Source organism: Salvelinus fontinalis, chromosome 4 (genome assembly GCF_029448725.1).
Source record: "Salvelinus fontinalis isolate EN_2023a chromosome 4, ASM2944872v1, whole genome shotgun sequence".
NCBI lineage: Eukaryota > Metazoa > Chordata > Actinopteri > Salmoniformes > Salmonidae > Salvelinus > Salvelinus fontinalis.
Window position 1 is genome coordinate 9,466,232 of NC_074668.1, and position 24,218 is coordinate 9,490,449.

General features: G+C 47.2%; 1 protein-coding gene across 1 annotated transcript in view; it reads right to left on the reverse strand.

The window, feature by feature from the left end:
* The window catches only part of unc5ca (unc-5 netrin receptor Ca), a gene marked incomplete in the record, with an annotated part of 261,508 nt that overhangs the window by 8,492 nt on the left and 228,798 nt on the right, over positions 1-24,218 (reverse strand). Inside the window, 2 exon segments of the mRNA XM_055918711.1 lie at positions 22,188-22,352; positions 22,516-22,665. Coding sequence (XP_055774686.1) covers positions 22,188-22,352; positions 22,516-22,665 — 315 coding nt within the window.

Genomic DNA, 24,218 nt, shown 5'->3' on the forward strand with positions numbered 1-24,218 from the left:
ACCAAGCGGTATGGGAATGCTCGACGGCGCAACAAGAACTTCTGGACTTGGGAGGAGATCTTGGACGGTAGAGGACCTTGGGCTCAACCAGGGGAATATCGCCGTCCAAAGGAGGAATTGGAAGCAGCGAAGGCTGAGCGGCGCTGGTATGAGGAGGCAGCGCGACGACGCGGTTGGGAGCCCGTGAGTCAGACCAAAAAATTTCTTGGGGGGGGGCACACGAGGAGTGTGGCAAAGCCGGGTAAGATACCCGAGCAAACTCCCCGTGCTTACCGTGGAGGTAGAAGGCGTCGTACTGGTAAGACACCGTGTTATGCGGTAAAGCGCACGGTGTCCCCAGTACGCGTGCTTAGCCCAGTGCGGGCTATTCCACCTTGCCGCACTGGGAGGGCTAGGTTGGGCATCGAGCCGGGTGCCATGAAGCCGGCCCAACGTAGCTGGTCTCCAGTACGTCTCCTCGGGCCGGTGTACATGGCACCAGCCTTACAGGTGGTGTCCCCGGTTCGCCTGCATAGCCCAGTGCGGGCTATTCCACCTCGCCGCACTGGCAGGGCTACGGGGTTCATTCAACCTGGTAGGGTTGGGGAGGCTCGGTGCTCAAGAGCACGTGTCCTCCTTCACGGTCCGGTAGACCCGGTGCCACCTCCATGTACCAGTCCTCCGGTGGCAGCCCCCCGTACCAGGCTGTCTCTCCGGGTTCTCTCTCCTGCTGTTTCCTCCTCTCCAGCGCAGCCGGTGCCTAGACCACGCACCAGGCTGTCTCTCCTTCTCCTCCCTACAGAGCTATCTGTCTCCCCAGCGCCATCTGAGCCATCCGTCTCCCCAGCGCCATCTGAGCCATCCGTCTCCCCAGCGCCATCTGAGCCATCCGTCTCCCCAGCGCCATCTGAGCCATCCGTCTCCCCAGCGCCATCTGAGCCATCCGTCTCCCCAGCGCCGTCTGAGCCATCCGTCTGCCATGAGCCTGCAAAGCCGCCCGTCTGCCATGAGCCTAGAGAGCCGTCAGTCTGCCATGAGTGTCGAGAGCCGTCAGCCTGCATGGACCTGCCAGAGCCGTCCAGCCAGGACCTGCCAGAGCCGTCCAAACAGGACCTGCCAGAGTCCTTCAGCCGGGATCTGCCCCTTGTCCCGGTGTTGCCCCTTGTCCCGGTGTTGCCCCTTGTCCCGGTGCTGCCCCTTGTCCCGGTGCTGCCCCTTGTCCCGGTGCTGCCCCTTGTCCCGGTGCTGCCCCTTGTCCCGGTGCTGCCCCTTGTCCCGGTGCTGCCCCTTATTCCGGTACTGGTCCTTATCCCGGTGCTGCCCCTTGTTCCGGTGCTGCCCCTTGTCCCGGTGCTACCCCTTGTCCCGGTGCTGCCCCTTGTCCCGGTGCTGGCTGTTTATTTTGGGGAAAGTAGTTTTAGGGTGGTCAGTGGAGGGGGTAGACAGAAGAGGGGAGTGACTATGGTGGTGTGGGGACAGCGTCCTGAGCCGGAACCACCACCGTGGTCAACTGCCCACCCGGACCCTCCCCTGGACTTTGTGCTGGTGCGCCCGGCGTTCGCACCTTGAGGGGGGGGTACTGTAACAGTCCTGACCTATTTATGTTAGTTTTTATGTGTTTATGGTCAGGGCGTTAGTTTTGGGTGGGCAGTCTATGTTATCTGTTTCTATGTTGTTTTTGGTTTGCCTGGTATGGCTCTTGATTAGAGGCAGGTGGTTTGCGTTTTCCTCTAATCAAGAGTCATATTTAGGTAGGGCATTCTCACTGTTTGTTTGTGGGTGATTGTCTCCTGTGATGTCTTCGTTGTGTTCGATGTTCTTCACTATCGGGGCTGTTTGGCTGTTCGTACGTTTCGATGTAACGTTCCTGTTCGTGAGTTTACGTTTGTCGATGTAAGTTTATGTTCAGGTTCCGTTCGTTACGTTTTGTTATTTTGTAAGTTTTGAAAGTGTTTTGTTTTGTTTAGTGGCCGTCGTATTTGTAATAAAGATGGCTTATTTCCCTGACTCCGCATTTTGGTCTGAAGATCCTTCTCTCCTCACCTCATCTGAGGATGAGGAAAGCGACAGCCTTAACAGAATCACCCACCAACAAACAGAGACCAAGCGGTATGGGAATGCTCGACGGCGCAACAAGAACTTCTGGACTTGGGAGGAGATCTTGGACGGTAGAGGACCTTGGGCTCAACCAGGGGAATATCGCCGTCCAAAGGAGGAATTGGAAGCAGCGAAGGCTGAGCGGCGCTGGTATGAGGAGGCAGCGCGACGACGCGGTTGGGAGCCCGTGAGTCAGACCAAAAAATTTCTTGGGGGGGGGGCACACGAGGAGTGTGGCAAAGCCGGGTAAGATACCCGAGCAAACTCCCCGTGCTTACCGTGGAGGTAGAAGGCGTCGTACTGGTAAGACACCGTGTTATGCGGTAAAGCGCACGGTGTCCCCAGTACGCGTGCTTAGCCCAGTGCGGGCTATTCCACCTTGCCGCACTGGGAGGGCTAGGTTGGGCATCGAGCCGGGTGCCATGAAGCCGGCCCAACGTAGCTGGTCTCCAGTACGTCTCCTCGGGCCGGTGTACATGGCACCAGCCTTACAGGTGGTGTCCCCGGTTCGCCTGCATAGCCCAGTGCGGGCTATTCCACCTCGCCGCACTGGCAGGGCTACGGGGTTCATTCAACCTGGGAGGGTTGGGGAGGCTCGGTGCTCAAGAGCACGTGTCCTCCTTCACGGTCCGGTAGACCCGGTGCCACCTCCATGTACCAGTCCTCCGGTGGCAGCCCCCCGTACCGGGCTGTCTCTCCGGGTTCTCTCTCCTGCTGTTTCCTCCTCTCCAGCGCAGCCGGTGCCTAGACCACGCACCAGGCTGTCTCTCCTTCTCCTCCCTACAGAGCTATCTGTCTCCCCAGCGCCATCTGAGCCATCCGTCTCCCCAGCGCCATCTGAGCCATCCGTCTCCCCAGCGCCATCTGAGCCATCCGTCTCCCCAGCGCCATCTGAGCCATCCGTCTCCCCAGCGCCGTCTGAGCCATCCGTCTGCCATGAGCCTGCAAAGCCGCCCGTCTGCCATGAGCCTAGAGAGCCGTCAGTCTGCCATGAGTGTCGAGAGCCGTCAGCCTGCATGGACCTGCCAGAGCCGTCCAGCCAGGACCTGCCAGAGCCGTCCAAACAGGACCTGCCAGAGTCCTTCAGCCGGGATCTGCCCCTTGTCCCGGTGTTGCCCCTTGTCCCGGTGTTGCCCCTTGTCCCGGTGCTGGGGACAGCGTCCTGAGCCGGAACCACCACCGTGGTCAACTGCCCACCCGGACCCTCCCCTGGACTTTGTGCTGGTGCGCCCGGCGTTCGCACCTTGAGGGGGGGGGTACTGTAACAGTCCTGACCTATTTATGTTAGTTTTTATGTGTTTATGGTCAGGGCGTTAGTTTTGGGTGGGCAGTCTATGTTATCTGTTTCTATGTTGTTTTTGGTTTGCCTGGTATGGCTCTTGATTAGAGGCAGGTGGTTTGCGTTTTCCTCTAATCAAGAGTCATATTTAGGTAGGGCATTCTCACTGTTTGTTTGTGGGTGATTGTCTCCTGTGATGTCTTCGTTGTGTTCGATGTTCTTCACTATCGGGGCTGTTTGGCTGTTCGTACGTTTCGATGTAACGTTCCTGTTCGTGAGTTTACGTTTGTCGATGTAAGTTTATGTTCAGGTTCCGTTCGTTACGTTTTGTTATTTTGTAAGTTTTGAAAGTGTTTTGTTTTGTTTAGTGGCCGTCGTATTTGTAATAAAGATGGCTTATTTCCCTGACTCCGCATTTTGGTCTGAAGATCCTTCTCTCCTCACCTCATCTGAGGATGAGGAAAGCGACAGCCTTAACAGCAACGACAATAAGAAATTAAAGCTGCAAGCAGTGTTGCCGGGGTTCAGCTGTGCCAACTGTGAAACCATCAGGACAAATTGGTGACACTGCCCTAGAATGAATTACAGTACTTCTTACTAAGCTTGCCAAATATCAGAACTCAAAATCAAGCTGATCATGCAATATTATTTGCTTTTGATGTATTTTGGACCATTTTTCAATGATGTTGACTACGTTAAACGTCTTCTCCAGAACTGCTGAACCAGATTTGGTACACTATATATACAAAAGTATGTGAACGCCCCTAAAATGTGTTCAAATTAGTGGATTCGGCTATTTCAGCCACACCTATTGCTGACGGGTGTAAAGAAATGTGCACACAGCCATGCAATCTCCATAGACAAACATTGGCGGTAGAATGGCCTTACTGAAAAGCTCTGTGACTTTCAACATGGCACCTTCATAGGATGCCACCTTTCAAACAAGTCAGTTCGTCAAATTTCTGCCCTGCAAAAACTGGAAGTGCTGTTATTGTGAAGTGGAAACGTCTAGGAGCAACAACGGTGGGCAACACAAGCTCACAGAATGAGACCGCTGAAGCGTGTAGCGCGTAAAAATAGTCTGTCCTCGGTTGCTTCACTCACTACAGAGTTCCAAACTGCGTCTGGAGGCAGCATCAGCAGAATAACTGTTTGTCGGGAGCTTCTTGAAATGGGTTTCCATGGCCCGAGCAGCCACATACAAGCTTAAGATCACCATGTGCAATGCCAAGCTCTGGCTCTGAGTGGTGTAAAGATCGCCGCCATGGGACTCGGGAGCAGTGGAAATGCGTTCTCCAGAGTGATGAATCACGCTTTACCATCTGGCATTCCAATGGACGAATCTGGGTTTGTCGGATTCCAGGAGAACGCTACCTGCCCGAATACATGGTGCCAACTGTAAAGTTTGGTGGAGGAGGAATAATGGTCTGGAGCAGTTTTTCATGGTTTGCTAGGCCCCTTAGTTCCAGTGAAGGGAAATCTTAACGCTACAGCCTACAATGACGTTCTAGACGATTCTGTACTTTCAACTTTGTGGCAACCGTTTGGGGAAGGCCCTTTCCTGTTTCAACATGTCAATGTCCCGTGCACAAAGCGAGGTCCATACAGAAATGGTTTGTGTGGAAGACCTTGACTGGCCTGCACAAAGCCCTGACCTCAACAATGAATTGGAACATCGACTGCAATCGCCCCACATCAGTGCCCCACATCAGTGCCCGACCTCACTAGTGTTCGTGGCTGAATGGATGTCCCCGTAGCAATGCTTCAACATCTGGTGGAAAGCCTTCCCAGAAGAGTTGTCACGAATCCTGCTTCCTGAGTCTGGGTTTGCCTGTGTGTCTGTCCTGGAGTGTGTTTCAGATGTCCTGGAACGCACCCTGTCTGGTTGCTGGGCGAATTAGCTCATTGGGAGATTGATTTCACCCGCACCTGTTTCCCGTCAGTAATCTGCACACCTGTCCTGATCATCATCTCTACCCTTCAAGAGCTCTGACCTGACTTCCATTCCCTGCCGGATCGTTAGCCATGAACAGTATGTTGTGCCTGAGTACCAGACTCCAGTTGGATAGAATTTGTTTTGTTGTTTTCATTTACGTATTGCTTGCCTTGAACTTACCTCCGTTTGTTTTGTCTTCAGTTACTCACCTGGATCATTCACTCCATTCCCGCCTGGTTGACAGAGGATTCTGCTACTACATTGGATTCACCTATTTCCTCTCATCTACTCACCACCGTTGCCCGCTACGCCATCTGGATATATCTACCTTTTCACATTTCACTGTAAATAAATACTCACCTTCTTCCTACGCTCCTTGTCCTGGTCTGCTTCTGGGTTCGATCTTGAAAGATCGTGACAGAACGATCCGGCCAGTGATGAACCCAGCGGACCTGGACTCCGTTTGCCATGCCATTACCCAGCAGGGGAAGACATTGGGACAACACAATACGGCGCTACAGGAGATAGCGAGTTCGATCCAGAACTTATCTGCTAGCTTGACACAAATCCAGGATCAGCTCAGTTTACCGGCGATTCATTCACCACCGGTTTCACCCATCTCACCTGCCGTGTCTGGAGCAGTGTCATTCCGTGAACCCAAGGTACCGACGCCTGATAAATATGAAGGGGATTTGGGAAAATGCCGTTCGTTTCTTATGCAGTGTGGGTTAGTGTTTGATCTACAGCCCCATTCTTACGCCACTGACAAGGCTAGGATAGCCTTTGTTATTGAACTGTTGCGTGGAAGAGCTCTGGAATGGGCTTCAGCCGTTTGGGAACGGCAGGGAACCTGCACGGCTTCATATCAGGAGTTCACGGGAGAGATGAGAAAGCTTTTTGATCATCCAGTCCGAGGTAAGGATGCAGCTAAACGTTTGTTCTCTCTTCGCCAAGGAGATCGCAGTGTGGCAGATTTTATGATTGAGTTCAGGACATTGGCTGTGGAGAGTGGTTGGAATGAGGAGTCACTACAAGCGGTTTTTTACAAGGGGTTGTCAGAGGAACTTAAGGACGAGCTGATATCTTATCCAGAGCCTAGTGACCTGGACAGCTTGGTCGCTTTATCTATTCGGGTAGATAATAGAGTCCGAGAGAGAAGGAGGGAGAAGCAGTGGGGCCCATCCAATCAATCTGCAACTCGGTTACCATTCGGTTCAGGAGGTGAACCAGGACGTATTGATCATTATTCTCCACACGGGATTAGTGGAGGGGTCTTGCCACCAGATTCTGAACCAATGCAAGTGGGGCGACACGGGCTAACTAAGGAGGAGCGCCAACGTAGACGTGAGACCAATAGCTGTTTCTACTGTGGTAGATCGGGACATTACATCTCCGCTTGTCCACAGCGCCCGTTAAACTGCCCGGCTCGCTAGTTTTGGGAGGAATTTTAGCGAGCCAGTTTCAATCTCTCAAGGATCTTGTCAGACCCCGTTTTCCTGCAACCCTTATGAATAAGGATCAGAGTTTTGACATGAACGCTTTTATCGATTCAGGTGCCGATGGCAGCTTTATGGATGCCGACTTGGTGGAACAGCTGGGGCTTTCCAAGGAGCAATTGCCGGAAGCCATTGAAGCAACCACTCTGAACGGCAGTAGTCTGGCACGGATCACTATGAGGACTGAACCGGTTAAGATGTTGGTGTCGGGAAATCATTCAGAGTTTATCTCTTTCTTCATTTTGTCCTCGCCCCATGTTCCTCTGGTTCTTGGTTACCCCTGGCTGAAGGAACACAATCCCTCGTTTGATTGGGTGACAGGGAAGGTAACTAGTTGGAGCATTGAGTGTCATGCTAACTGCCTTAGGACTGCCTGTTCTCCTGCTGTTTCCAGTCAGGTCAGTGACTCTGCTCCTCCTGATTTGTCCCTGGTTCCAGAAACATATCACGAGTTGGGTGAGGTATTCAGTAAACAGAAGGCTCTGTCCCTTCCTCCCCACCGACCTTATGATTGTGCGATTAATCTGTTTCCTGGAGCTGCCTTTCCCAAGGGACGGTTATACAGTATCTCTCGACCGGAACGTGAGGCCTTGGAGACCTACATCAAGGAGTCTCTAGCTACAGGTCTCATTCGGCCATCGTCATCACCTTTGGGAGCAGGATTTTTTTTTGTGAAGAAGAAGGATGGCTCTCTTCGACCGTGTATTGATTATCGGGGTTTGAATGATATTACGGTTAAGAACAAGTATCCCCTGCCCTTGATGAGCTCGGCTTTCGATTCCTTACAGGGTGCTACGGTTTTTACGAAGCTTGATTTACGTAATGCTTATCATTTGGTTCGGATCAAAGAGGGGGACGAGTGGTTGACTGGGTTCAATACTCCGATGGGACATTTTGAGTACCAGGTGATGCCGTTTGGACTGACCAACGCTCCGGCTGTGTTCCAAAGTATGGTGAATGACGTTCTGAGAGATATGATTGGTATTTTTGTGTTCGTTTACCTGGATGATATCCTCATCTTCTCAAAGGAGCTTTCTAGCCACGTTCTGCATGTCAAGCAGGTCCTGCAGCGGTTATTGGAGAACCGTCTGTTCGTGAAGGCTGAGAAGTGTGATTTTCACGCCCACACAACGTCCTTTCTCGGGTACATCATATCCAGGGGAGAGATCAAGATGGACCAAGAGAAGGTTCGGGCGGTTCGGGATTGGGTCCAGCCCGGTACAAGATTGCAGCTCCAGAGATTCCTGGGGTTTGCGAATTTTTATCGGAGGTTTATCCGTGACTACAGCCGGGTGGCTGCACCTCTAACTGCCCTGACGTCTTGCACCAGAAAGTTCTGTTGGACTCCTGAGGCAGACCGAGCATTTCTGGACTTGAAGAGCCGATTCACCAACGCCCCGATTCTCTCTCAACCTGACACTTCCTGTCAGTTCGTTGTGGAAGTGGATGCTTCTGATGTGGGGGTGGGCGCCATCCTGTCCCAGCGTAGCTCCACTGACGGTAGACTCCATCCCTGCGCTTTCTACTCTTGTCGTCTTTCTCCAGCTGAAAGAAACTACGATGTGGGTAACCGGGAGCTTCTCGCTGTGAAGCTTGCCTTGGAGGAGTGGCGTCACTGGTTGGAGGGAGCGGAGCAACCGTTTGTGGTCTGGACTGACCACAAGAATCTGGCTTACGTGCAATCGGCTAAACGTCTCAACGCCCGTCAGGCCAGGTGGGCTTTGTTTTTTGGACGTTTCAATTTTTCCCTGACGTTCCGACCTGGGTCGAAGAACGGGAAGGCGGACGCCCTGTCCCGGATGTTCTCTAAGACGGAGGAGAGTGGGGTCAAGACTGAGACGATTCTTCCCCAGAATGTTGTCGTGGGAGCCGTTACATGGAGGATAGAGGAGGATGTGATGGCGGCCCTTCGGACGCAGCCCGGCCCCGGTAACGGTCCACCCGGTCGGTTGTTCGTACCCGAGTCGGTCCGTTCTGCTGTCCTTCAGTGGTCCCACGCCAGCAAGATAGCTTGTCACCCTGGCGTTGCTCGGACTATGGCACTACTGCGCAGACGTTTTTGGTGGCCTGCCATGGGAGAAGATACCCGGAGGTTTGTTGCCGCATGTCCTGTTTGTGCCCAGAACAAAAGTACCAATCGGCCCAGCTCTGGGCTTCTTCACCCCCTACCTATTCCTCGGCGACCTTGGTCGCATCTGGCCCTGGATTTTGTCACGGGATTGCCCCCTTCTGTTGGGAACACGGTCATTCTGACTATTGTGGACAGATTCAGCAAGTTTGCTCATTTTGTTCCTCTCTCCAAGCTTCCATCGGCTACGGAGACGTCCGAGATCCTGGTCAGGGAGGTTTTCAGGGTTCACGGATTGCCCAGTGACATTGTGTCTGACCGTGGTCCTCAGTTTACCTCTGCTGTCTGGAAGTCCTTCTGTTTGGCCATTGGAGCTACAGTCAGTCTCACTTCTGGATTTCACCCACAATCTAATGGTCAAGCGGAGAGAGCCAACCAGAAGATGGAGTCCACGCTGCGTTGTCTTGTCTCCTCTGATCCCACCTCTTGGTCATCTCAATTACCCTGGGTTGAGTATGCCCATAATACCCTTCCTTCATCTGCCACTGGGATGTCCCCCTTCCAATGCCTTTACGGATACCAACCTCCTTTGTTTCCTTCTCAGGAGAGGGATCTCTCGGTTCCCTCTGTCCAGACCCATATTCGTCGTTGCCACCGGACCTGGCATCGGGCCAGGAAGGCTCTCCTTAGAGTTTCTGACCGGTATCAGATACAGGCGAACCGTCGCCGTATTCCTGCCCCAGCTTATACGGTTGGAGATAAGGTTTGGTTGGCTACACGGGATCTTCCTCTACGGACGGAGTCAAGGAAGTTGTCACCTAAGTTCATTGGTCCGTTTGTAGTGGAGAGAATCATAAATCCTGTGGTGGTTCGACTCAAGTTGCCTGCAACACTTAGAGTGCATCCTACTTTTCATGTCTCCTGTCTCAAGCCGGTTCACCTCAGTCCTCTGTTGCCTCCTCCTCCTCGTCCTCCTCCTCCTCGGATGATCGGAGGTGGTCCTGTCTACACGGTGCGCCGCATCATGGACTCCAGACGGCGGGGTCGAGGGTACCAGTTTCTAGTGGACTGGGAAGGATATGGTCCAGAGGAGAGGAGTTGGATTCCTCGGCGACAGATTCTGGATGACGACCTGATTCGTGACTTCTACCGCCTCCATCCTGGCGCTCCAGGTAGTCCGCCCGGTGGCGTTCGTCGGAGGGGGGGTACTGTCACGAATCCTGCTTCCTGAGTCTGGGTTTGCCTGTGTGTCTGTCCTGGAGTGTGTTTCAGATGTCCTGGAACGCACCCTGTCTGGTTGCTGGGCGAATTAGCTCATTGGGAGATTGATTTCACCCGCACCTGTTTCCCGTCAGTAATCTGCACACCTGTCCTGATCATCATCTCTACCCTTCAAGAGCTCTGACCTGACTTCCATTCCCTGCCGGATCGTTAGCCATGAACAGTATGTTGTGCCTGAGTACCAGACTCCAGTTGGATAGAATTTGTTTTGTTGTTTTCATTTACGTATTGCTTGCCTTGAACTTACCTCCGTTTGTTTTGTCTTCAGTTACTCACCTGGATCATTCACTCCATTCCCGCCTGGTTGACAGAGGATTCTGCTACTACATTGGATTCACCTATTTCCTCTCATCTACTCACCACCGTTGCCCGCTACGCCATCTGGATATATCTACCTTTTCACATTTCACTGTAAATAAATACTCACCTTCTTCCTACGCTCCTTGTCCTGGTCTGCTTCTGGGTTCGATCTTGAAAGATCGTGACAAGAGTGGAGGCTGTTATAACTCCATATTAATGCCCATTATTTTGGACTGAGATGTTCGAAGAGTAGGTGTTCACATATTTATGTTTTTTCCTGTCCAACAGCGCCACAATGTGGCCAACCTCAACCATATTTTACAGGTTAGCTAGACTCATATCCTTGAGCACGTGTGCCAAATTCCATCACTCAGAGTAAGACAGATGAAGATATATGAAAATGTGCCTGTTATATCATCACTGTGTGGTCGATATGAATGTGCTTGCATATGTGAAGCCTTGACAGTGTTTATCCGTGACTGATTTATATGCATATATGTGACAGACCACACCCACCACACCCACGTGAATGTTTATTGGTCAGTTATGGCCATGGTGTTTGACGTTCTAGTCTGCAGTATAGTGCCTTTACAGACCTTGGTCCATAGATGCCATATATCAAGTTTGGCAAATATTGGTCATTCGGGGCCTACGGACTGAATGTCATTACTCTAGATCACACGGGGTGCGTGGCTGACCTTACAAAGTTAGCATTTTCAATCACTTGTTATACCACCACCATGTGGCCAATTGGCATGGTATTGCATTAGAGGGTGTGGCCCGTGGGCCTTTACCAAGTTGCTAAATTGCACAGTCCTGGGCCTTTTCATCTCATGGAAATGGGAATATTTTCACCAAAATGGCAGAAAAAGGAACATAATAATAACGATAACGAACGGGAACAAATGCAATAGGGCTACGGCAGCTTCTCTGCTTCAACCTCTAATGATAAAAGAGACACGGCAGTAGAATATAATAAACATTTTAGCATTTAATACAGGAAGGCACAATTTATTGTCCAATATTTAGACATGTATCATAGAAAGGGGGGATTAGGGGGGGGGAGGGCAAGTCCTTAAACTGTGCAATATTAGCAATAGTAAATCTGGTAGCAGCAGTTGTGATGTGTATGAAACATGAATGTATGTGTGTGTTTGTTTGTGTGTGTGTATACGTCTGTGGGTGTGTGCGTGAGTGAGTGCATGCGTGCGAAGGTGTGTGAGTGTGTGTGTGGATGTGTGTGTGAGTGTGTGTGGATGTGTGTTTGAGTGTGTGTGGATGTGTGTGTGAGTGTGTGTGGATGTGTGTGGATGTGTGTGTGAGTATGTGTGGATGTGTGTGTGTGAGTGTGTGTGGATGTGTGTGGATGTGTGTGTGAGTGTGTGTGTGGATGTGTGTGTGAGTGTGTGTGGATGTGTGTGTGAGTGTGTGTGGATGTGTGTGTGAGTGTGTGTGGATGTGTGTGGATGTGTGTGTGAGTGTGTTTGGATGTGTGTGTGAGTGTGTGTGGATGTGTGTGTGAGTGCGCTGGCTGATACTGTACTCAAACAGCAGGCGAATAGAAAAGCCCCACAGCGGGCATTTCAAAGCAGGGAATAATAAATATGTTAAATAACTACCCTTGTGAACATGCTAGGGTGTCTCCTCCTCCTCCTCCTCCTCCTCCTCCTCCTCCTCCTCCTCCTCCTCCTCCTTCCCCTACATCAGTTCCTCTCCAAAAAGGGTGCCTGTTCTCCACTGAAGCCTCTTATACTGCATCTGGCTGTTGTTCTCTCTCTCACACACTTACAAGTACACAAGCAAGCACGCACGCACAAACACATACAACATTGCATGTCTTACTGGGAGGAATTGTCCCATAATTCCTGTTTTCATCCCAGTTGGCCGCTCTGCCTGATTAAAAATGCTTTTGCTGATGAATTCCAATAACAAACAAAGAGAACCCGTCCCATAGCTCTGCTCTTTCCTCTAACTGCCAAAACAGCAATTCTACTAAAAAAGAAAAGGGATCATTGATATGAAATGGAAAATAAACTCTGTTGATACAAATGATTTGTATTTCAAGTCTACTTAGCTCTTAGTGAAACAGCATTTCTTACGCTGTCTGAAAGACAAGCAGATTGATCAAAATAGCTTTGTTTGATACCCAGCCTGGACCACACATGAGTTTTTACACAGCGACAGAAAAGCAGGCAAACACCAGCACAAGTAATACAAGAGGGAAGTTAACAGCAGACGGGGTCAATAGCGGACAACAGCAGATTAAACTGTTCAATAAATAAATTAATTAAGTATCTTATTTTTAGTTATTTGTAAACTCAGGTTCCCTTTATCTAATATGAAGTTTTGTTGAAGATTTGATAACATTAAATATAAAAAATATGCAACAATTTTGAAAATCAGAAGGGAGGCAAAAACTTTTTCATTGCACTGTACATCCAACCCCTCATAGTCACACTAACGGGCCCTCAACATAGATATTAAGTGTGTTGATGAATATACCCTCATCAACATATCAACTCTCGTCTCTCTACAGGTGGTGTCTGCTTCTATGCTAGAATTTAGACTGACAACCCATATGAAAAAATACTATAGTATACTATGGTTGAAATAATGTAGTATTACTATATTGATATACTATAGTATTTCTGTAGTATTTTTGTGGACATGACTGTAGCATGACTGTAGGGCGGCAGGTAGCCTAGAGGTTAGAGCATTGGGCCTGTCATCGAAAGGTCGCTGGTTCGAATTCCAGAACCTACAAGGTTAATACTCTATTGATGTGTCCTTGTGAAAGGCACTTCAATTTGCTGTACTATGGCTGAAAAATATACCCTGTAAAACAACACATTTCACTGCACCTATCTCGTATATGTGACATTAAAAAAATAGTTTTTAATTTGTATTTTATTTAGTATTCACTGTAGTGTTTTTGTGGACATGACTGTAGTGGTGATTAATATAGTAAACTTCAGAAAAAACACTACAGTGAATGCTATACAGTATACTACCTTCATGTCCACAAAAACACTACAGTGAATTGTCATGACTGGCCTGTTCAGGTCAGATTACTGTTGACCATACTCCTACACGAGACATTTCTCACACCCACTAGAGGGGGAGAGATCGAGAGGTATGGAGGTGGGGGGGTTTTATGACACCTCACGCCCATTGTAAATCTTAAAGCAGCAGACAAAATCCCTTTGTCCGTTCACTGTGGAGGAATGGAATGTATGATGGCCCTATGGAGAACCTACCTCAGAACAGTAACATGCAATAAATGGACTTTGGGACAATATGTTTCGTCAGCCAAAATGGTAGTAATGACGATAGATGGAATATGAAAATGAATGTAGTTTTTGTTCTGTTATTAAAAGTTAAATGATAACGTTATAACGAAAACATTGCAACTTGAATATTTACCTGATGTTTGCATACGGTACATTGTGTGGAAAATGTCCAGATCAAAGATAATGTTTTTGTAAAGATGAAATGTGAAGTTAGTTGTCTAAATTGGGTCTGAGTAAAATCCAGACTTTGCCTCGTAACTAGTTACGCCCAGAGAACTTGCCCTGAAGGCGGAAACGCCCATTTCTGACCCGAGGGTCTACAACATGTGAGTTAAGAATTAACATCATGACTAGGTGACCAAGCGCTGCAGCGAAGGTCTGAGTCGTCAGCAACCACAACACGAGGGTCAAGAAGACAAAGGAACCTTTTAACAATCTATGCTACGGATGAGTAGCTGCGTCTAAGAGGGTGAATTCAAGCAGGACCACCCGGTTACCACTCTCCAAGGAATCCTGTGTCTACACTGCTTTCATTCCTACACTGGAGCCCTGAGCTACACGGCTGACTGTCCTCAGAAGACTCTTTTCAGAACAAGGGCGAGGAAACAGACCACTATGAGAAAGGACACTGACATTGTGTGGACAATCCAGAGAGTTACACCTGGTAACAACAGAAGTGTCTCCATCAGAGGAGAAGTCGTAACTCGGTCCACGAGGAGATACCCCATCGGAGACCTTCGACACGTAATTACATCATTATATTCTGACCCATAAGAGCAGCAGTTTGGGGCAAGGTTAGGGCTAAACTAACCTGTTGGGGATGGGGGCGCTGTTTAGACTATTTATGCTAATTGGGTAATTTTTGAAACGGCTTCCCACAAAATCCTTGATCGTACAATATGCATATTATTATTATTATTGGATAGAAAACAGTCTATAGTTTCTATAGGAGTTGAAATTTTGTCTCTAAGTGGAACAGAGCCCATTCTACAGCAATTTCCCTGACATGGATTCAGATTTCAGAAATGTTGGCCACTGTTCTGAAGTCAGTTAAAACGGCACTGATATTGCTATGACTATACGGACACTTCTTACGTCTTCCCCTGGATGCCTTTACGTGATGACGATTCCAATGGGGTCGATTGCGCGTTCACAGGCCCCACAAATGAAAAAACCCTGAAGCTAGTCATTCTTTTGGAGCTGCGTCATGCGCCTAGAGGACACCGGCCCGCTCCTGTTCCAAGCATTAGTGAAGGGGGTAATATTACTCGGGTCATGTTTCTACTCGTTATGGGAGTTAAAAACATCATAAGGTAGTTAATTTAAAGCGTTTTATAGCAATTTATATCCGTTTAGTGCGATTTTGGGACATTTATTTTTGCAACGATGTGAATAGTTGGGCACGCTTTTCAGTTCATCCCGAACGCAGTAGGCATTTCCACATGGCAAGAGGACAGCTTTCCACCAAAAGACGATTGCTCTCAAGAAAGGATCCTTTGCCCAAGATACTGATGGAAGAACAGCTCAAGGTAGGACATTTTTATTATGATAAATCGTGTTTCTGTCGAAACATTTTAGTGGCTTAGGACGCCATGTTTTATGACGTAGCTTCGCTAGGCGCAAACTGTATTGAAAAGTAAGGATAAATTAAAAAATGTTATTCCGCAATTGTATTAAGAATTAAATTGTCTATCAATCCCTGTCCACCCTATATTTTTTAGTCACGTTTATGAGTATTTATGTATAAGAGTAGATCACTGTCTAAGTGGCGCAAGGACTTTTTCTGACCAGCTTGTCTACATTTCACATTGTCTAACCATGATTTTGGTGGCTAAATATAAACATTTGCGATCAAACTCTATATGGAATGTGTAATATGATGTTACAGGAGTGTCATCGGAAGAATTCTGAGAAGGTTAGTGAAAAAATTAATATCTTTTGGCGATGTTGACTTTTATCGCTCACTTTGGCTAGAATCAATGCTGGGCTGCTATGTGCTATGTGCTACGCTAATATAACGATTTATTGTGTTTTCGCTGTAAGACACTTAGAAAATCTGAAATATTGTCTGTATTCACAGGATCTGTGTCTTTCGATTCGTGTATGCTGTGTATTTTTACGAAATGTTTGATGATTAGTAAGTAGGTAAACACGTTGCTCTAAGTAGTTTTTCTATTCCATTTGTGACGGTGGGTGCAATTGTAACCTATGCCATCTACCTGAAATATGCACTTTTTTCTAACAAAACCTATCCCATACCATAAATATGTTATCAGACTGTCATCTAATGAGTTTTTTTGTTGGTTAGGGGCTATAAATATCTTAGTTTAGCCGAATTGGTGATGGCTACTGGTGTTGGTGGACAAATAAAAGATGGTGGATTATGCTAATGTGTTTTTAGGTAATAGATGTACATCTTTACATATTGTGTCTTCCCTGTAAAACATTTTAAAAATCAGACAAGTTGACTGGATTCACAAGATCTGTGTCTTTCATTAGCTGTATTGGACTTTAATGTGTGAAAGTTAAATATTTTAAAAAAATATTTTTTTTGAATTTCGCGGCACTGGTTTTTCAGTGGGGGGGGGGGGGGGTGGTAGCTTCAGAGAACAATATTTACGAATATACTGATACGGTGAAAAAGTGTATAGGAGATGCTGTACCCACCGTGACTATTAAAACCTACCCTAACCAGAAACCATGGATAGATGGCAGCATTCGCGCAAAACTAAATAGAGTGAACGACCACATTTAACCATGGCAAGGTGACTGGGAATATGTCAGAATACAAACAGTGTAGTTTGTCCCATAGGGCGGCACCCAATTGGCCCAGTGTCGTAGGGGTTTGGCCGGGGTAGGCCGCCAATGTAAATAAAAATGTGCCTAGTTAAATAAAGGTTACGTTTAAAAAAAGAAAGTCATTTAAACATTTCCTCCGCAAGGCAATCAAACAGGCAAAATGCCAGTAAAGAGACAAAGTGGAGTCGCAATTCAACGGCTCAGACACAAGACGTATGTGGCAGGGTCTACAGACAATCACGGACCACAAAAGGAAAACAAGCCACGTCGCGGACACCGACGTCTTGCTTTCGGACAAGCTAAACAACTTCTTCGCCCACTTTGAGGTTAATACAGTGCCACCAACGTGGCCCACTACCAAGTACCGTGTGCTCTCCTTCTCCTTCAAGCTCTCCTGGCTGATGTGAGTAAGACATTTAAGTGTGTTAACCCTCGCAAGGCTGCCGGCCCAGACGGCATCTCTAGTCACGTCCCCAGAGCATTGGCAGACCAGCTGGCTGGTGTATTTACAGACATATTAAATCTGTCCTTATCCCAGTCTGCTGTCCCCACATGCTTCAAGATGGCCACCATTGTTCCTGTACCCAAGAAAGCAAAGGTAACTGAACTAAATGACTATTGCCCTGTAGCACTCACTTCTGTCATCATGGAGTGCTTTGAGAGGATAGTCAATGATCACATCACCTCTACCTTACCTGTCATCATAGACCCACTTCAATTTGCTTACCGCCCCAATAGATCCACAGACTATGCAATCGCCATCACACTGCACACTGCCCTGTTCCATCTGGACAAGAGGAACACCCATGTAAGAATGCTGTTCATAGACTACAGCTCAGCATTCAACACCATAGTTCCCTCCAAACTCATTAAACTCGAGGCCCTGGGTCTGAACCCCGCCCTGTGCAACTGGGTCATGGACTTCCTGATGGGCCGCCCCAAGTGGTGAAGGTAGGAAACAACATCTCCACTTCGCTGATCCTCAACACTGGGGCCCCACAAGGGTGCGTGCTCAGCACCCTCCTGTACTCCCTGTTCACCCATGACTGTGTGGCCAAGCACACCTCCAACTCAATCATCAAGTTTGCAGACGACACAACAAGTAGTAGGCTTGATTACCAACAATGACGAGACAGCCTACAAGGACGTGGTGAGGGCTCTGGGAGTGTGGTGCCAGGAAAATAACCTTTCACTCAATGTCAACAAAACAAATGAGATGATCGTGGACTTCAGGAAACAGCAGAGGGAGCACCCCCCATCCACATCGACGGGACAGTAGTGGAGAAGGTGGAAAGTTTTAAGTTCCTCTGCGTATATATCACGGACAAACTGAAATGGTCCACCCACACAGACAGTGAGGTGAAGAAGGCGCAACAGTGCCTCTTCAACCTCAGGTGGCTTAAAAAATGTGGCTTGACACCTAAGACCCTCCCAAACTTTTACAGATTCACCAGAGGGTGGTGTGGTCTGTCCAACACATCACCGGGGGCAAACTACCTGCTCTTAAACGCTAGTAAAATCAAATGAATGCTTTCAACCATTCGCTGCCTGCACCCGCCCGCCCAACTAGCATCACAACTCTGGACGGTTCTGACTTAGAATATGTGGACAACTACAAATACCTAGGTGTCTGACTAGACTGTAAACTCTCCTTCCAGAATCATATTAAACATCTCCAATCCAAAATTAAATCTAGAATCGGCTTCCTATTTCTCAACAAAGCCTCCTTCACTCACACCGCCAAACATACCCTCGTGAAACTGACTATCCTACCGATCCTCGACTTTGGCGATGTTATTTACAAAATAGCTTACAATACTCTACTCAGCAAACTGGATGCAGTCTATCAGAGTGCCATCCGTTTTGTCACCAAAGCCCCTTATACCCCCCACCACTGCGACCTGTATGATCTAGTCGGCTGGCCCTCGCTACATATTCGTCGCCAGACCCACTGGCTCCAGGTCATCTTTAAGTCTATGCTAGATAAAGCTCTGCCTTATCTCAGCTCATTGGTCACGAAAACAACACTCACCCGTAGCACACGCTCCAGCAGGTATATCTCACTGGTCATCGCCAAAGCCAACAACTCTTTTGGCCGCCTTTCTTTCCAGTTCTCTGCTGCCAATGACTGGAACGAATTACAAAAATCGCTGAATCTGGAGACTTATATTTCCCTCACTAACTTTAAACATCAGCTATCTGAGCAGCTAACCGATCACTGCAGCTGTACATAGCCCATCTGTAATCTACCTACCTCATTCCCATATTGTTTTTATTTACTTTTCTGCCCTTTTTCACACCAGTATTTCTACTTGCACATCACCATCTGCTCATCTATCACTCCAGTGTTAATTTGCTAAATTGTAATTACTTCGCTACTATGGCCTATTTTTTGCCTTATCTCCTCACGCCATTTGCACACACAGTACATAGACATTCTCTTTTTTCTATGTGTTATTGACTATACACTTGATTATTCCATGTGTAACTCTGTGTTGTTGTTTGTGTCGCACTGCTTTGCTTTTTCTTGGCCAGGTCGCAGTTGTAAATGAGAACTTGTTCTCAACTAGCCTACCTGGTTAAATAAAGGTGAGACAAAAATGAAATAAAAAGACTGAAAAACAGCATCTATCTCAAAGCCTTCAGACTATTAAATAGCCTTCACTAGCACATTAGAGGCTGCGGCCTATATACATGGACTTGAAATCACTAGTCACTTTAATGATGATTACCCATCTTGTATTATTCATCCCATATGTATATACAATACTGTATTCTATACCATTCTACTGTACCTTAGTCTATGCCGCTCTGACATTGCTCGTCCATATATTTATATATTCTTCATTCCATTCCTTTACTTAGATGTGTGTATTAGGTACATGTTGTGAACTTGTTAGATATTACTTATTGCTACACCCGCAATAACATCTGCTAAACACGTGTATGTGACCAATACAATTTGATTTGATTTGAGATTACAATATTACTCAGAGTGTGGTATGGAGATGAGAATATTAGCCAGATTGTGGTATACAAATCTGTTTTAAATCTCACAAATCCTTCAGCTGGGCTTGATTGAGCTTGCCTGGCACAATGGAACCCAACCAAAAGTCGAAAGCAAACGAGGAAACTCTTCTCATCCTGCACTCCAGGCAGCCTAAAGCAAACGCTTAATAAAGTATTCTAAATATTTCAAATAGTATTTGGACCTAGGTCTGGAGTGTAGTCAGAGATGGTTTAGGTCTGGAGTGTAGTCAGAGATGGTTTAGGTCTGGAGTGTAGTCAGAGCTGGTCTAGGTCTGGAGTGTAGTCAGAGCTGGTCTAGGTCTATAGTGTAGTCAGAGATGGTTTAGGTCCGGAGTGTAGTCAGAGCTGGTCTAGTCAGAGCTGGTCTAGGTCCGGAGTGTAGTCAGAGCTGGTTTAGGTCCGGAGTGTAGTCAGAGCTGGTCTAGGTCCGGAGTGTAGTCAGAGATGGTTTAGGTCTGGAGTGTCAGAGCTGGTCTAGTCAGAGCTGGTCTAGGTCCGGAGTGTAGTCAGAGATGGTCTAGGTCCGGAGTGTAGTCAGAGATGGTCTAGGTCTGGAGTGTAGTCAGAGCTGGTCTAGGTCTATAGTGTAGTCAGAGATGGTTTAGGTCCGGAGTGTAGTCAGAGCTGGTCTAGTCAGAGCTGGTCTAGGTCCGGAGTGTAGTCAGAGCTGGTTTAGGTCCGGAGTGTAGTCAGAGCTGGTCTAGGTCCGGAGTGTAGTCAGAGATGGTTTAGGTCTGGAGTGTCAGAGCTGGTCTAGTCAGAGCTGGTCTAGGTCCGGAGTGTAGTCAGAGATGGTCTAGGTCCGGAGTGTAGTCAGAGATGGTCTAGGTCCGGAGTGTAGTCAGAGCTGGTTTAGGTCTGGAGTGTAGTCAGAGCTGATTTAGGTCCGGAGTGTAGTTCGAGCTGGGTTTTACCTCAGAAGTCGGGAGTGTAGTTAGAGCTGGGACTACATACAGTGGGGCAAAAAAGTATTTAGTCAGCCACCAATTGTGCAAGTTCTCCCACTTAAAAATATGAGAGAGGCCTGTAATTTTCATCATAGGTACACTTCAACTATGACAGACAAAATGAGAAAAAAAATCCAGAAAATCACATTGTAGGATTTTTAATGAATTTATTTGCAGATTATGGTGGAAAATAATTATTTGGTCACGTACAAACAAGCAAGATTTCTGGCTCTCACAGACCTGTAACTTCTTCTTTAAGAGGCTCCTCTGTCCTCCACTCGTTACCTGTATTAATGGCACCTGTTTGAACTTGTTATCAGTATAAAAGACACCTGTCCACAACCTCAAACAGTCACACTCCAAACTCCACTATGGCCAAGACCAAAGAGCTGTCAAAGGACACCAGAAACAAAATTGTAGACCTGCACCAGGCTGGGAAGACTGAATCTGCAATAGGTAAGCAGCTTGGTTTGAAGAAATCAACTGTGGGAGCAATTATTAGGAAATGGAAGACATACAAGACCACTGATAATCTCCCTCGATCTGGGGCTCCACGCAAGATCTCACCCCGTGGGGTCAAAATGGTCACAAGAACGGTGAGCAAAAATCCCAGAAACACACGGGGAGACCTAGTGAATGACCTGCAGAGAGCTGGGACCAAAGTAACAAAGCCTACCATCAGTAACACACTACGCCGCCAGGGACTCAAATCCTGCAATGCCAGACGTGTCCCCCTGCTTAAGCCAGTACATGTCCAGGCCTGTCTGAAGTTTGCTAGAGAGCATTTGGATGATCCAGAAGAAGATTGGGAGAATGTCATATGGTCAGATGAAACCAAAATATAACTTTTTGGTAAAAACTCAACTCGTCGTGTTTGGAGGACAAAGAATGCTGAGTTGCATCCAAAGAACACCATACCTACTGTGAAGCATGGGGGTGGAAACTTCATGCTTTGGGGCTGTTTTTCTGCAAAGGGACCAGGACGACTGATCCGTGTAAAGGACAGAATGAATGGGGCCATGTATCGTGAGATTTTGAGTGAAAACCTCCTTCCATCAGCAAGGGCATTGAAGATGAAACATGGCTGGGTCTTTCAGCATGACAATGATACCAAACACACCGCCCGGGCAATGAAGGAGTGGCTTCGTAAGAAGCATTTCAAGGTCCTGGAGTGGCCTAGCCAGTCTCCAGATCTCAACCCCATAGAAAATCTTTGGAGGGAGTTGAAAGTCCGTGTTGCCCAGCAACAGCCCCAAAACATCACTGCTCTAGAGGAGATCTGCATGGAGGAATGGGCCAAAATACCAGCAACAGTGTGTGAAAACCTTGTGAAGACTTACAGAAAACGTTTGACCTCTGTCATTGCCAACAAAGGGTATATAACAAAGTATTGAGATAAACTTTTGTTATTGACCAAATACTTATTTTCCACCATCATTTGCAAATAAATTAATTAAAAATGTGATTTTCTGGATTTTTTTTCTCATTTTGTCTGTCATAGTTGAATTGTACCTATGATGAAAATTACAGGCCTCTCTCATTTTTTAAGTGGGAGAACTTGCACAATTGGTGGTTGACTAAATACTTCCCCCCCCCCACTGTATGAAATAGGGTGCCATTTGAGTCACACACGCACAGAGTGTGCAGTGTATCCAGTGAAAGGTGGTGTGAGGTTTGAGTCTCACCTCAGACAAAGTGCTGCTGAGCTGAAAGATCTGCCCCTCCCCTTCTACTTGGCGGACACACAGCTTACAGCTGAGCTCTGTGGTGCTGGGGCTGAACCGCTCCAGGGTGAAGGTGCAGTGAAGGGTCCGCTGGCAGCCACTCCACACCTGGTAGAAGGGGATCTCCTACACACACACACATACACACACACACACCCTTTATTCACTATATATTGCATGTACATGGTCATTTTCAATCACTGAAATCCATGTATCGCCATACCAGTTGAGCAGACCAATAAAGGTGTACATGGTCTATGACAACTTTAAAGTTTCCCCATGAGCTCACCTGGTACTTGGCGAGCAGCTTGCTCTTCCACTGTCCGTGGGGGACGTCGTGGACAGAGAGGCGCAGGTTGTGGGTGCTGTCCTTGAAGTTCAGGGTCTTTGGTTCATCCAGCAGCTTCCCTCCCATCTGGGTCTCCATCTGAAGTACCTCCTAAAGCAGCAAAGACAATAACACAATGAAGCCCCTCCTACAGCAGCAAAGACAATAACACAATAAAGTCCCTCCTACAGCAGCAAAGACAGTAACACAATGAAGTCCCTCCTACAGCAGCAAAGACAATAACACAATGAAGTCCCTCCTACAGCAGCAAAGACAATAACACAATGAAGTCCCTCCTACAGCAGGAAAGACAGTAACACAATGAAGTCCCTCCTAAAGCAGCAAAGACAATAACACAATGAAGGACTTCCTACAGCAGCAAAGACAATAACACAAGGAAGTCCCTCCTACAGCAGCAAAGACAGTAACACAATGAAAGACTTCCTACAGCAGCAAAGACAGTAACACAATGAAAGACTTCCTACAGCAGCAAAGACAATAACACAATGAAGTCCCTCCTACAGCAGCAAAGACAATAACACAATAAAGTCCCTCCTACAGCAGCAAAGACAGTAACACAATGAAGTCCCTCCTACAGCAGCAAAGACAATAACACAATGAAGTCCCTCCTACAGCAGCAAAGACAATAACACAATGAAGTCCCTCCTACAGCAGGAAAGACAGTAACACAATGAAGTCCCTCCTAAAGCAGCAAAGACAATAACACAATGAAGGACTTCCTACAGCAGCAAAGACAATAACACAAGGAAGTCCCTCCTACAGCAGCAAAGACAGTAACACAATGAAAGACTTCCTACAGCAGCAAAGACAGTAACACAATGAAAGACTTCCTACAGCAGCAAAGACAATAACACAATGAAGTCCCTCCTACAGCAGCAAAGACAGTAACACAATGAAGTCCCTCCTACAGCAGCAAAGACAGTAACACAATGAAAGACTTCCTAAAGCAGCAAAGAAAATAACACAATGAAGGACTTCCTACAGCAGCAAAGACAATAACACAATGAAAGACTTCCTACAGCAGCAAAGACAATAACACAATGTACAACTTGACTTACATTGACTTTTGACTGACTGAACTTTTGACTTACGGTAACCGCAATGGTAGTATCCATTACAATACTGGATGCATAAGCCTACGGCTGTATGAGGCTAGTGCAAACCAGCAGACTGGTGAAGTCATTGTACAGTGAGCTCCAAAAGTATTGGGCCAGTGATATCTTTTGTGTGTGATTTTAGCTCTGTACTCCAGCACTTTGAATTTAAAATTATACAAAGACCATGCGGTTAAATTGCAGACAGTCATCTTTAAGTTGAGGGTATTTTCATCCTTATCGGGAACTGTTTCGAAATTTTAAGAGACCAAAAGTATTTGGACAAAATCACTTATATGTGTATTAAAGAAGTTAAAAGGTTAGTATTTGGTCCCATAATGCACCAATGACTACATCAAGATAGTGACTCTACAAACTTGTTGGATGCATTTGCTGTTTGTTATGGTTGTGTTTCAGATTATTTTGTGCCTAATAGAAATGAATTGTAATAATGTTGTGTAATTTTGGAGTCACGTTTGTTGTAAATGAGAAAATAGTATGTTTCTAAACACTGCTATATAAATGTGGATGCTGCCATGATTACGGAAA